Genomic DNA, 12,810 nt, shown 5'->3' with positions numbered 1-12,810 from the left:
CCCGTTGAATGTGAGCACGTTAATAGTGAACAACAACATATCGGACAAAATGTGTTGCTTCCAACAGACTTCCGAAATTGAGCCACGGTTTGTTAACAGCAAAGTCCTTTCCACGAGTGCAAATGCATGATTAGGAAACGCATCGCACCAGCTGTAGTGGATTTAAGCTATGTTTACAGTGTCGGAAAGCAAGCTATAGAGGGTGATAATTTTTAAGTTTTTACGGAATATTTTTTTTCAATATCGCCTGTTGCAGATAACATAATTCTAGTCCTTCAGCTGGGTTTTCCAGAGAAGCGGAACAATCATCAGTCAACAATCACACAAAACAATCCTGGCGATACAGGAACTCAGCTGGACACCAATAGCAACTACTCTAAGAAAGATTCCTAAGAAATAAACTTTTCCTTCCTTCAACCAGGAGGGTCTCTTCCTGCATGAAAGCAAAATGCTCATATTATTTATTGGACTATACGTACAGACGCAGTATACCAAAATTGACTCTATAGTCCAATATTGTGTGAGAAAGACAGAGTTTCGACTGATCTTCCTTGTAATTAAAGGCAGTGGATCTGCCCACGCGTGATCGTTATGCGGCTTTCATTCGCGCTCCTATTGGAGTATAAACAAATGTGAAATGTAGATTACGCACATTAGGATCCTTCTCGGTTCTGGATCCTGGATCTCTGAATGGCGCCCCTGTACTCCGCTATACGAGCTGGTAGTGCCGGTTTCGACAAGCTTCATTTCGCTTGACGCTGCCGGTTCCAGCCAACCAGTCTGGCAACGTGGGTCGCCGACGGCTATCATTCAAGATAGCGAGAGACATCAACGCCTGCATCGAACTGCCGCAGTTGGGCATGGCGCCACTGCCGCGATGGTGCGCTTACCGGTACTGCTTACGTAGGTCAGGTATTTGAATGGTGCCTTATGTTTGAAGTCCGCCGACCATCGTTTAATTGCGGTGTCGTGCCCACCTTATATTTTTGATGCTAATATGAGGGTAATGTTGATTCTGTCTCTGTTGCGTCCTAGTTTTTCTGACCTGTTACTTTTCATCCCCGGGGTCGTTGAAATGGATCCAGGTCCTGGCACTGATGATGTGTCGCGGGAACTTGCTTCCATTCTGGAGACACTGCGCATGATAGAAGGGCAGGGTGCTATACTGCGTGAACTTCATGGCGTAAAAGAAAAGCAGGAAGTCACTGACTGTAAAATCAAGCGCTTGAGTGGAAGGGCTAGGACACTGGAGGCGGCTAACGCTCCACTCACATCTAGCTAAACTACCACGACTGCCTCTAATGTTTCTGTAATCGCCGATCAGTTAAAAAGCATAGCGTCAAGGTGTGAAGTTACTGAAGGAAGAATGCGACGGTGTAATATACTTTTTTTTTGGTATTGAAGATGACGAGAAGGAAGATTGGACGGCATCATGAATTATTATTTCAAAATTTATGTTTCGAAAAATTTGGCCTCGCAGTGACTATAGTGCGCAGTTCGAAAGCGTACATCGATTGGGTCGTTTTGTTCCAAATAAGTGTCGGCCTATTATAGCAAATATGACTTTCTTCAAAGACAAGCAAAGCATTCTTATCTCTGCCCTCAATCTAAAGGGCTCTAAATTTTCAATAAGTGAAAAATTTTCGCTCTTGACACGTCAAGCCAGAAAAAATTGCTGGAATTTGACAGGGCACAGGCGAAACCTTTCAAGTTATCCGTCGATAAGCTCCGAATTGATAGAGCGACATTTGTTTTTGACTCCTCAAGTAACTCTGTTGATTTATCTACACCATTGCTAGACCCAAGGGGGAACACTCGCGTTTGCAGGCGACCTTCCAAACCTGCTATCACTATTTCCCTATCAGTAAGATGTCTTCTGCCTGTGTAGGATCAGGTGTTGTCGTTCCTTGATGACGGCCAGTCAGATATCCTAGCATTAACAGAGACTTCGTTGCACCCTAATATCGGCGACAATTAATAACTACTGATCGATAGGGCCTACACCATCTATTGATGTGATCGTACACAAAGGTGGGGCGGAGGGGTACTGCCGGCCATTAAGAAAGCAGTCCCATCTTTCAATATTGACACAAATTGTAACACAGAAATAATATGGGCTACTTGCAAGGCTCACTCTGTTAGCCTACTAATAGGTGTTTGTTATCGTCTGCCTGATGTTAGTCATTTGTTCCTAGAGGACTTACGAAGCAGTATTTCTGTCGCAATCATGAGCTGTCCTAGGGATCACGTTTATCTTTTCAGAGATTTTAATTTTTCCAACGTTGACTTGTGAAGTTTGTCGTCGTCCTACCATACTTCAATAGATTTCTTTAACCTGTCGTTGAATTTTAACTTTAAACAGGTGGTAAACAAACCTACACGTGACAATATTTTAGATTCAATGCTAACCACAGTTCCAGATACGATAGGCCCAATTGAGTACTGCAATGGAGTTAGTGACCACAGACTATATTATCTCACTATCCTCATACCGGCCTGAAACATAGGATCTACAGCTAATAAATTCATTTGTAACTACAATAAAGCAGACTATAACAGCATGAACAAGCAATTGGCGTTTTTCCATCAGTCTTTTATATCAACTTTTCCACAACATTCTGTGGATGGAAACTAGCTGGCTTTCAAGAATAAGTTGTTGTGTTTAGTTGACAAGTATGCGCTTCTTATGTCCATTTCGCATGATAAAGAAATCGTTGGTTCAACTCTTCACTGCGCAGAATATGAAACAAAAAGAAACGGTTTTACACAGCTGCCAAGTGTTCAGCCAGCCCATCTTCCTCGGAAAAGTACAAGGCATGCCTAAAAGAATATTCTTTAGCTACATGCATAGCTAAATACAAGTACACTACTTGTGTGACCTTCCCTCCCTTTTACGCTCAAACCCAAGAAAGTTTTGGAAAACTATATCGCCTGACAATACATCGAAAGAAATTTGTCTTTTAAATGTTAACAACGTTCCCTTAACGGATGCGCAGTACTCATCTGAGTTTAACAAATTTTTTCATCAGTATTTACCAAGGAAGATCATCTAACCGAGCCCGTAGTTCTGGAACTAGAACATGCTTACATGGAACCCATAACGACCCCTGCTGAAGGCATTGCATGTCTTATAAATAACTTCAAACTATCTACGTCTGCTGGTATAGATAATCGGAACGCTAAAATACTAAAATATACCCTACCCCTTTCTATTGAAATTTTGTGTTGCATATTTAGGCAGTCATTGTCGACCGGCCAATGAACTAAAGACTGGAAGGTGGCTAAGAATTCATGTATTCAAAGCCGGAAATAAAAAGGTACCATATAACTACCGCCCCATTTCCTTAACATGCATTCCTTCTAAGTCGCTGGAGCATATTATCGCATCGCACATCTACAGCCACCGGGAGTCTAACCATTTCTTTTTGATTAATCAACATGGCTTTCGAAAAAGTCTGTCCTGCGATATGCAATTGATTGAATTTACAACCGACTTGCATTTTAACATGGACAAATACTTACAAACTGACAGCACTTTTCTAGATTTTTCCGAAGCTTTCGTGCATGTTTCTGATTGCCGGCTGTTTTCAAAATTAAATTCCGTCGAAGTAGACTCGGCTAGCTTATCTTGGATTAGAATTTTTTACCATTTCGTCAACAATTCATATATATTAATAACTGTGCCTCTTCGCTGGCTGATGTAACTTCGGGTGTTCCTCATGGCGACGTCATCGGCCCTTTACTTTTCCTGTATTTATATTAATGATCTGCCCACTAACATTTCCTCAAGCATAAGACTATTCGCTGATGGTTGCATCGTTTACAGAAAAACAACTTCTCCCGATGATCTCGTTATCTTGCAAAACGACATTACCCTAACAAGTATGCGGTGTAGTAAATGGCAAACGGTTTTAAATTCGGGCAAATGCACTGATTTCTTTCAGTCGCAAGAAAGCCAACTCAGATTTTTCCTAATTTAGTAACAACTCTGCCATATCTCGTGTTCAGTCACACAAGTACCTAGGAGTTCTCCTGACTCACAACCACACAAGCCACCAGTCCTACCCTTGGAAAACCCATTGCGCATGTCTCGACGGCTCCATAATCACGTTAGCATCAAGCGTATCTTCGGTAAAACACAAGCGTTTAACTCATCAGCGTTGCCGTATGCCATTTCACTTTGGAACGATCTTCCTGACGATATCGTCTCCATTACAGATCGCGAAGCATTCCATGACTGTCTGCACGAACATGGCATGCCTAAATAGCAGTCGAACTGTTCAATACTTGTCGAATACCCTTGTTTCTCACGTGTACTCTCGCACTTTCTTTTTCTTTATTGGATTTCATTTTTATGTTAAGCGTTGTATGACTTGTCTTAATCCATCAGTATTCTCGCTTGACCAAGAGCATTCTGATTATAATGAGCGTTTTGTCCCCGTGCACAGTTTAGCGTATGTTCTTGTTCCTCGCGTGTTATGGTGTCTTGTTTATCACTGACGCTTTGCTTTTTACCGCACGTATGCATAATATATTTTTTTCTGTATTTTTGACCAAATGTTATATTTACCATGGCAGTGCACCCTTACACTGTGCTCTGACAAGGAGCCTGTAAGGTACTGTTAATGAATGAATGACTGAATTAACGAATGAATGAATGAATGAATGAATGAATGAATGAATGAATGAATGAATGAATGAATGAATGAATACATACAGAATTTAAGGCGTAAGCACACACACACAAACACACACACATAAAAGAATGCTTCGGAAACGGAAGCAAAATGCGGCCGCTTGGTTTATGCAGTGAAGCCTCGTCAGCCTCGCAAAAATACGGAGTGACGTGAGCGCATCACTCGTCTCTCAGACAGATCACATTACGGTGTGCGGCACACAAAAAAAAAAAAAGAGCATGTAGCAGCGAGCAACGTCAGTGAGCACTGGCTTCGCCTCCTCGGGCGCAGCTGATGGGAGTCAGGATTCGTGAGTGGTATACGTGACGCGGACACCACAGCAAGCCGGCCCACCCGCGCCCTCGCTCTTGCATAACGATGCCGTCCGAACGCGGACGGCGCACCTTCGGCGGGCCGCGCGATTCGCGGTATCGCGGGGGGAGGTGGGGGGAGGGCGACGAGTTCCCGCACTAATGGCCCTCTTGATTGCAGCTGGGCTTGCACCTCACTGCTACACGCATCGCTGGGAAAAGGAGATGAAGAGGGCTAAACACGACTGGTCTGATAGTAGTTCTCAGCGTCTACGCAACTGCCTATAGTGCCAGTCCCGTGTGCTTCTATGTGGGCTTGATGTTTCTTTTTTTTGTCTGGTAAATTGCTGCTCTGACTGACTCCGCAGCTCTTCTTTCGAGTAACCTTGATAGGTTAGGGTGTTCACTTCAGGGACTTTCGCAGTCTGACCTTCCCGCGAGAGTTTCGGTGGAAACGAGGTCTATATTTCTTTCTGCTTTCGTCTTTCGCGTACGTATGTTTGTTGTGGCTGCTGTCTGACTCCGCGAGAAAGGTCATGATCTCACTCGACCAGTACTGAATCATATACTTGCATATGCTCGCTACGTTTGCTATTAGAGGCATCGAAAGTGACCGAGGCCCTTCCGTGAGAACCGGTCCAGCTGGCTAAACGTGTACTTTTCCGAAAACAAGAGAGAATAGATGTTTGATGACCGCAGCTTTATTCGGAATTGACTATCAGGATGCAAGTCGTTGATCTCTGATCTTGAATCACGCACATGAGCTGAAGGACAGAGCTAGGAGGGCCCGTGCTTCCGAAGTCGCGGCGAAAAGAACGATGACCTCCAGCCGTACCCATAAGAAATCGCCACCCGCTTCCAAGTCCTATGTAGTTTTCTGTGCGTAGTAATTGTAAAAGTGCTTAAACTCACGTTTTTCGTAAGAAGTTTGGCTACGTGGTTTACATACCCTCCTGGCGAACGAGAGGATCCGGCGTGTAATGTGAACTGCTTATCTGCTAGCCAGCACTGATTAACAGAACTGATTATCTGCTGGCCAGCAGACAATGTTAGAAGGCGCTGACGCTGTGTAATAGGCGTGTTACCTTTGTCACTCCATTTATTTCCGATCCACACCAACCATTTGGGGTAGATCGCGATTTGCTTTTGCGGTTTTGCTTTTGAGAATGCGGCCAGCCAACGGCAGCACTAATGAAGAGAAATCTATGACAGCACTTGATGATCAAAGCAGCACAGTGCTGGAAAGTATTACGAGTTTTTCGAAAATAGTCTCAAGAGCTAAAAGAAACGTTCACTATCATTAACTGCAATGCCGTAGCAGAAACGCACTAGAAGGTATGAATGTCGTCATTTGCTGTTGAACGGGTCCAGCATTGTCGAAATGCGACACGTAGCAAAATCGGTAGAAAGCAGTCCACGATGTACGAGAACCGTAGCTCCGTCACCTGTAAAAATCGTGTTCGAGTGCGAAGCACCATAAGATGCAAAAGAAACAGGGATTATTAAAAAAATTAGATAGCGCGGCCTATCTTCTCCTTTAAATCCTCATGGGTGAAAAAAGTGTGTTTTATTTAGTTCCTCCCTTGTAACCACCCCTATTAAACCTTTCTTTTTTTCAAAAAGGAGTGTCTAATAAGAAAATATCCTTGCAGCGCCTCCTTCCTCATATTTACACCCTAATTTAATAGGTGTCAATGATGAAGCCTACAAGTGTATAGTAGGGATTTTCACCTGTCGTAGATTACACTTTTATATTGAGCGTACATGAAATACGTTACACCTTATAAAAACAGTTAAGCCTTTTCAATATGTCCATGTACTTGTACAAATGCATTTACTGCATTGATCCAATATTTTGGGTAATATACCGCAGCGGTGGCTCACACAGTAAGCTTTTACACCGAAAAAGGTGTAAAAGGGTGTATTTGTTTTTTACACCCTTGATAACATAATTTCATACCCTTTTGTCATTACGTTCAATAATACACCCTTTAAGTGAGGTGCTTACATCGCTAACACCTTCCGATTGACACCAAGGGTTTTTCTTTATGCTTAAGAAGGGTGTAAGTGACATACATTCGCATATATGTATAGATAAGTGGACGCATGCGTCTTTGACAAAGGCTATGTTTAACATAACCAGAGCGTTAGTAATAATAAAGGCACTTTCTTCGGCAGTAAATTATTCGATGCAATTAACGTCAGGTGTATATCTGTATTAATCTGTGTAGATATTTAATACAATCAGCTAGCTCTCATTGTCGGCCTGCACGCAAAATGTACCCAATTAGCGCAAATTCTGTAATGGTAGAACTTTTAGGACATTTCTTCTAAAACATCGGGCACGGTATACTTAATGACGCGCTATCTTTTATTTGGCAGGAAAATCTTTCTGGTGCATTTATTTGCGACAACAGTGCATTATGCTACATAAATCAGATGTCCGTTTTGCGAGGTTGGTGCCACCGACAGCATTTTGCAGATGGCTAAACATCACATATTCGCTAGCTTCAGTTCGGAAATAACAGTATGGCCTATCAACAGGGTAATGCAAAAGAAGTAGTTTCGTGGATATTAGACTTCCTAAAATGGTACATTTTATGGCCGCGATCATGGATACTCTGTTGCCAAGAAAATAGCCTCTTTACCTTCGGGGCCCTGTTTCCTTTTTTACTTTTACTTTAGATCGCCGGTGAAATGCCTGGTATATACAGAGTAAATTCGAGAGATAGGCGCCGGCAGCAAATGGTCGTGGCGCCGAGCGTCAGTACAGGACCTAAGAAAGGTTACCCCAAAGCCACGTGGCTCCAACATCGCTGGCCACGTCTCCAACATGCGTGCAACTAATGCTCACGCCGTTCGAATAGGACTGGGGGTTACATTCCGTGCGTCTTTCTCTGAAAATCCCATAAGAATGATGTCGCTTCTTCTGCTCGCGTGTTCTTCATTAAATTCTGCAGAAAGATCGTGTTTTATGTTTCGGATCATTTAATGTAACAATACACACAGTTAATTAGTTTGTTTCTAAGAAAGAAAACCCGAAGTTGCCTTTCCTTTATGGGGAAGCGAACTCCTACTGAGACGCCGCTAGAATAAACTTGTTTCGCCACCTGTCAGCCGCTGCGGAAAGCAGCCGCTGTGGTAGAGTTGTCGCGTGTTCCAAAGGAGTGGGAAACACGGAGCAATCCTCCCGGAACGGTTACTTTCTCAGCTGCCGTTGGGTGGTGAAAGACGTTTATGCTAGTACTGGCTTGGCAGCAGCTTTACCCGCAATTCTTTTGCCTCAAAATTAGGCAGATAACTGTTCCAACTTTAATATTAAACAGTCCTGAACATCAAATTCGAGCTTTTTGAAAAATTTCAATAAACGGAGAGCAGCGATAACAAGAAAATCATTTTTCTATAAGTGTAGGAGAAAAACGCATTTCCCTGTATGAACAGGTCACCATTGGCTAACAGCACATGCCGATGAATAGTAGCATGAGAACTTCCGAGTTTGTTTCCAGCAACAGTCACCGCATAAAACGAGTTTCATAAAGGAACAGCAAGCATTGCGTCACCGACGACGCTCACGGCTGCCGACCACTGCCGCATTCGTTTGGTTCAACGAACGTACTACTTTGTTCAGTTTTGTATGCCGCCTCTGTAGGCGCAGCAATGTTGTGGGTGCGTTGTTTAGTACCCGTTTAGTACTGATATTTCCCGGAGCTTTACGTGCCAAAACCACGATTTGATTATGAGGCACGTCGTAGTGGGGCACTCCGGATTCATTTTGACCACCGGAGAAAAGATCCCCAGGCGGTCATAACTAATGCGGAGTCCCCCACTACGGCGTGCCTCATAATCAAATCGTGGTTTTGGCCCGTAAAACCCCAGAATTCATTCATTCATTCATTCATTCATTCATTCATTCATTCATTCATTCATTCATTCAGCTTTCGCGAAGCTCAACAGTGGTCTCACTTGTTGTTGGCTTACGACCTCGCTATGTAAATTCATGTAACGTTACAGTTCACTGTTGTGTAAGCGTTACTTCAGTTGGATTGTGAACTTTTAGTCAGAAGACATTATTCCTAGCGTTACAAAAGCTTGAGTATCCATATGTCTCTATATTATCAGCCTCCGAGCCTAATGTCATTCTTTGAAGCATAGAAACAATATTTTATGTTGAATGAAAAGATCTTTTACATCCAACATCCAACAATAATTCACTGTACACAAAATTACGCAGCGTTAACGTTTTGTGCTCTGTAGGTCGGCACACCATTCAGCAAGTGTATTTTGCTGGCTGGTGCTTCTGTTGGGTGGTTCTTCTGTGCCCAACAGTGCCCTGTTGGGCACTAACTGCTCTTTGCTTCTGTAGGTCAGCATACCCGTAATGCGAATTTCAATTGGAGGTGAGTAGCTAAAAAAAAATAATTAAATTATGGGGTTTTACGTGCCAAAACCACTTTCTGATTATGAGGCACGCCGTAGTGGAGGACTCCGGGAATTTCGACCACCTGGGGTTCTTTAACGTGCACCTAAATCTAAGTACACGGGTGTTTTCGCATTTCGCCCCCATCGAAATGCGGCCGCCGTGGCCGGGATTCGATCCCGCGACCTCGTGCTCAGCAGCCTAACACCATAGCCACTGAGCAACCACGGCGGGTTGGGTGAGTAGCTGGCTATATAGACAAACCTGTTGAAACGAAGCTGTTGACTCGACCATAATTTCGTGTATCATTTACACACTCTGGAACCACACTTTGGCGAACACATTGACCTCGCGGCTGTTGACGACATTCCATATTTAGCCAGAGTAAGGCGCTGTCAGCAGGCAGCCAACCTCTGGAAGCTGAGTCATCACCTCGAATGGTGATAAGCTGCGTTGCATGTTCCCCATAAGTGGTTTTGCTTGTGGCTGTGGTTTTGATATGAGCTTCGACCCCACCAGTTCTTGGCTTCTATTCCCACTGGAGCAGTTGCAGTGGTGGGAGAGGTAGCATGGCAGTTTTGACATATTGCCAAGTGCGTTTATTTCTGCTTTACCGCTCACGCCTATTGTCACTTTCCTGTCGCTGGACGCGTCTCGAATATTCCACGACGCAAGTTGTAAGTACGGGACCACCGCTTGGCTGGCTCAGTCCGACGAACGCCATACGCGCGCTTGCTGTTCCCGCAGTCACCGAGTTGTTCGTTCGGTAGCTTGCTTTCGCTTGCAGAAAGGTGCAAAATATATTTATGTGACATGACGCTGTTGTCTGTAGTTTGTAATACATTTGATAAGTAGCGCATTTCGCTGCAGTGTAATGATACAGAGGGCACGATTACACATGAATCCCCATGTTCGTGTACAGACGGCTTCACTCGCGCGATAACAGCAGCGAGAGCGCGGCCCCAAGAAACTACCGGTCACGGGCCTTACCATTCTACTGGGCCGGAAAACAACAAGCGTTTTTAAGTTGTTCTGCTGTACGGCAAATGTATTTTTAAGTTTTCAGGTAAAAGACATGGGCTCTACACCTCAAGACTAATATATAAAATTTTCCTATAACTTACGGCAACCTTGACTTGTAAGATTGTCGTTATGTACAAAGAAAAAGTGTTGACAATCTGTGGGCTTAGATTTTAACACACTACTGCTACTCAATATCGCCGCCAATGCTTTTCTTCCGCGCTTAATATAGCGGGCTACTGTCATTGAGCAAAACCGGAAGTCTTCCCATGCTTATGCTTGTAAACAGTGAAAGGGGAAAGGTTCACGTATTTTACGAGCACGTTGCTCTGGGTGGCGTCCCAGGAGTGTACATTTTTGCCGTTCCACCTTTGTAGCACACAGGCATCTTTGTGAAAGTTTCTGGATAGCATTCTGCGAGGACCTAAGTGAGAAATTTGTTTGTGCTATTTCGATGTTGTGATTTTGCCTGTACGCACAGTGAATATGGACGTCTTAGTAATATCCTTGACTTCATGGAAAAAGACCATTTGACCCTAAATCGCGAGAAGTATCGTTACGGTATAACCAAGGCATAGGTACTTGAATATTTCGTTGACAGGAACGGCGTGAGGCCAGATCCCCGGAACATTGAGCCTATCAGCGCCTTCAAACCAGCGAAATCCGTGCGAGAGCTAAAGAGTTTTCTGGGTCTACGCTCATATTCTCTTGTTTTGAGATTCACCGACGTGGTGTAGGCACTGACAGGCATTCCCCCAAAATGACGGGCCTTACGAGTGCCCATCGGCTCGCTACGACTCGTTCTGTCAGCTCCAATTTCTACTAATATCGGGGCCCGCATAGCATCACTTCGGTGTATGCTCTGCTCCCCAATCAATCAATCAATCAATCAATCAATCAATCAATCAATCAATCAATCAATCAATCAATCAATCAATCAATCAATCAATCAATCAATCAATCAATCAATCAATCAATCGATCAATAAATCAATCAATCAATCAATCAATCTTTATTACTGCTAGGATTAAGAGTATACAATACCGGTAAATATGTAGAAGGGGGTCCAAAGGTCACAAACCGCAGGTGGGACCTCCTATGTTAATACATTAGAAAACTGATAATGCGAACTTATAAAATAAAATCAATTTAGCAATGTTAGTCTAAGAAATGCAACGGCAAATAATTAGGTGAGTACGTAGAAAATCATAGTTAACTGATGCTAGTGGCATCGGCATGGCTGCTGTTCCAGTAAAACGTCATAAAGGCTGTGTACACGTCGTAAAGGGAATAAAAGGAAAAAGCACAGGGTAGCCAAGCGGTACTTACATTGGCTAACTTCTTTGTCTTTCCTTCCCTTCTTTCTCTCTCTCTCTCTCTCTCTCTGTACACGTCGTGGCGTAGGCCAGTCACAATTCGACATACACCGTCGCCGAGCAAGAATGCTTGAAAGCTATTTTCGCCTATCCTACTGCTAAGCTATCCTACTGCAACGCACACCCGTTCACTGTATCGTTACGACCACCATGCTTTATGGTGTCTGTTGGGTCCCCGTGAACCGTGTGGTCGTCTAGCACGTTGGGTGCTCCGATTTCAAGGGTATCGCTTGGTAACTTTCTACAAGTCTGGTTGTAGCCGTACAGACGCCGCCTGCTGCCTCCGACGCCATGTGGCAACGACGGAGCGTGATCCAGACAATTCTAATGATTGTTTAGGTCGCATTTCTTCCATGTACCCAGATTCTACATTTATGACATTTATGAAAGAGCAAACTAACAATAGTTTAGAGCCACTTTTTCTCACCGACTCTCGTCCTGGAGCCACCGTTCGATTTTGCAACCGAGATGCTTTGCTTTACAATGCCAATGATGTGCACTTCCTTCAGGTGATTCCACAGAGCCTCCGACCGGACTTACTGTGAGCCATGTACAATGATGCGACCTCTAGTTATCTAGGGTTAATCTGGACTTTGAACCGGACACAGAAGAATTTTTACAGTCCCAAAGTATGCGACACAGTAAAGCACTCCGTTACCACATCTAAACGATATCAGCTCACAATCGACCAGGTATCCATCAACCCCTGCCACCGCCTAGCCAGTCTTTCGAACAAGGTGAATGCAGATATTTCGGAATCATTGACACGGTCATCCAACAACAACCGATGGGCAATCGTATGCGTCGACCACATGGTCCGTCACGCAGAGACGACGGCCATACCATCTTTGACCGCTGTATGCGTTGCAACCCTCTTGCTTCGCTTCACTACCCTTCCTCATTGTCCTCCCCGTATCATCATTAGTAATCGCGGTCGGCAGTTTGCTGCGGATGAGGAGCAAGGTTTGCTTCTTCTTTGCAGTTCGCAGTTCCACCATTTAATGCCCTAT

The 12,810-nt window shown here is 44.0% G+C and overlaps 1 protein-coding gene across 1 annotated transcript in view; it reads right to left on the bottom strand.

Annotated features, from left to right (window-relative positions):
• The window catches only part of LOC126537928 (solute carrier family 45 member 3-like), a 159,846-nt gene that overhangs the window by 123,909 nt on the left and 23,127 nt on the right, over positions 1 to 12,810 (bottom strand). Inside the window, exon 2 of the mRNA XM_050185049.3 lies at positions 1,046 to 1,135. Coding sequence (XP_050041006.2) covers positions 1,046 to 1,135 — 90 coding nt within the window. The remainder of the gene's footprint in view (positions 1 to 1,045; positions 1,136 to 12,810) is intronic.

This window comes from Dermacentor andersoni, chromosome 4, assembly GCF_023375885.2.
Source record: "Dermacentor andersoni chromosome 4, qqDerAnde1_hic_scaffold, whole genome shotgun sequence".
Lineage (NCBI taxonomy): Eukaryota > Metazoa > Arthropoda > Arachnida > Ixodida > Ixodidae > Dermacentor > Dermacentor andersoni.
The sequence above is the reverse complement of the archived record's forward strand: the minus strand, read 5'-3'. Positions and strand labels throughout refer to the sequence as shown.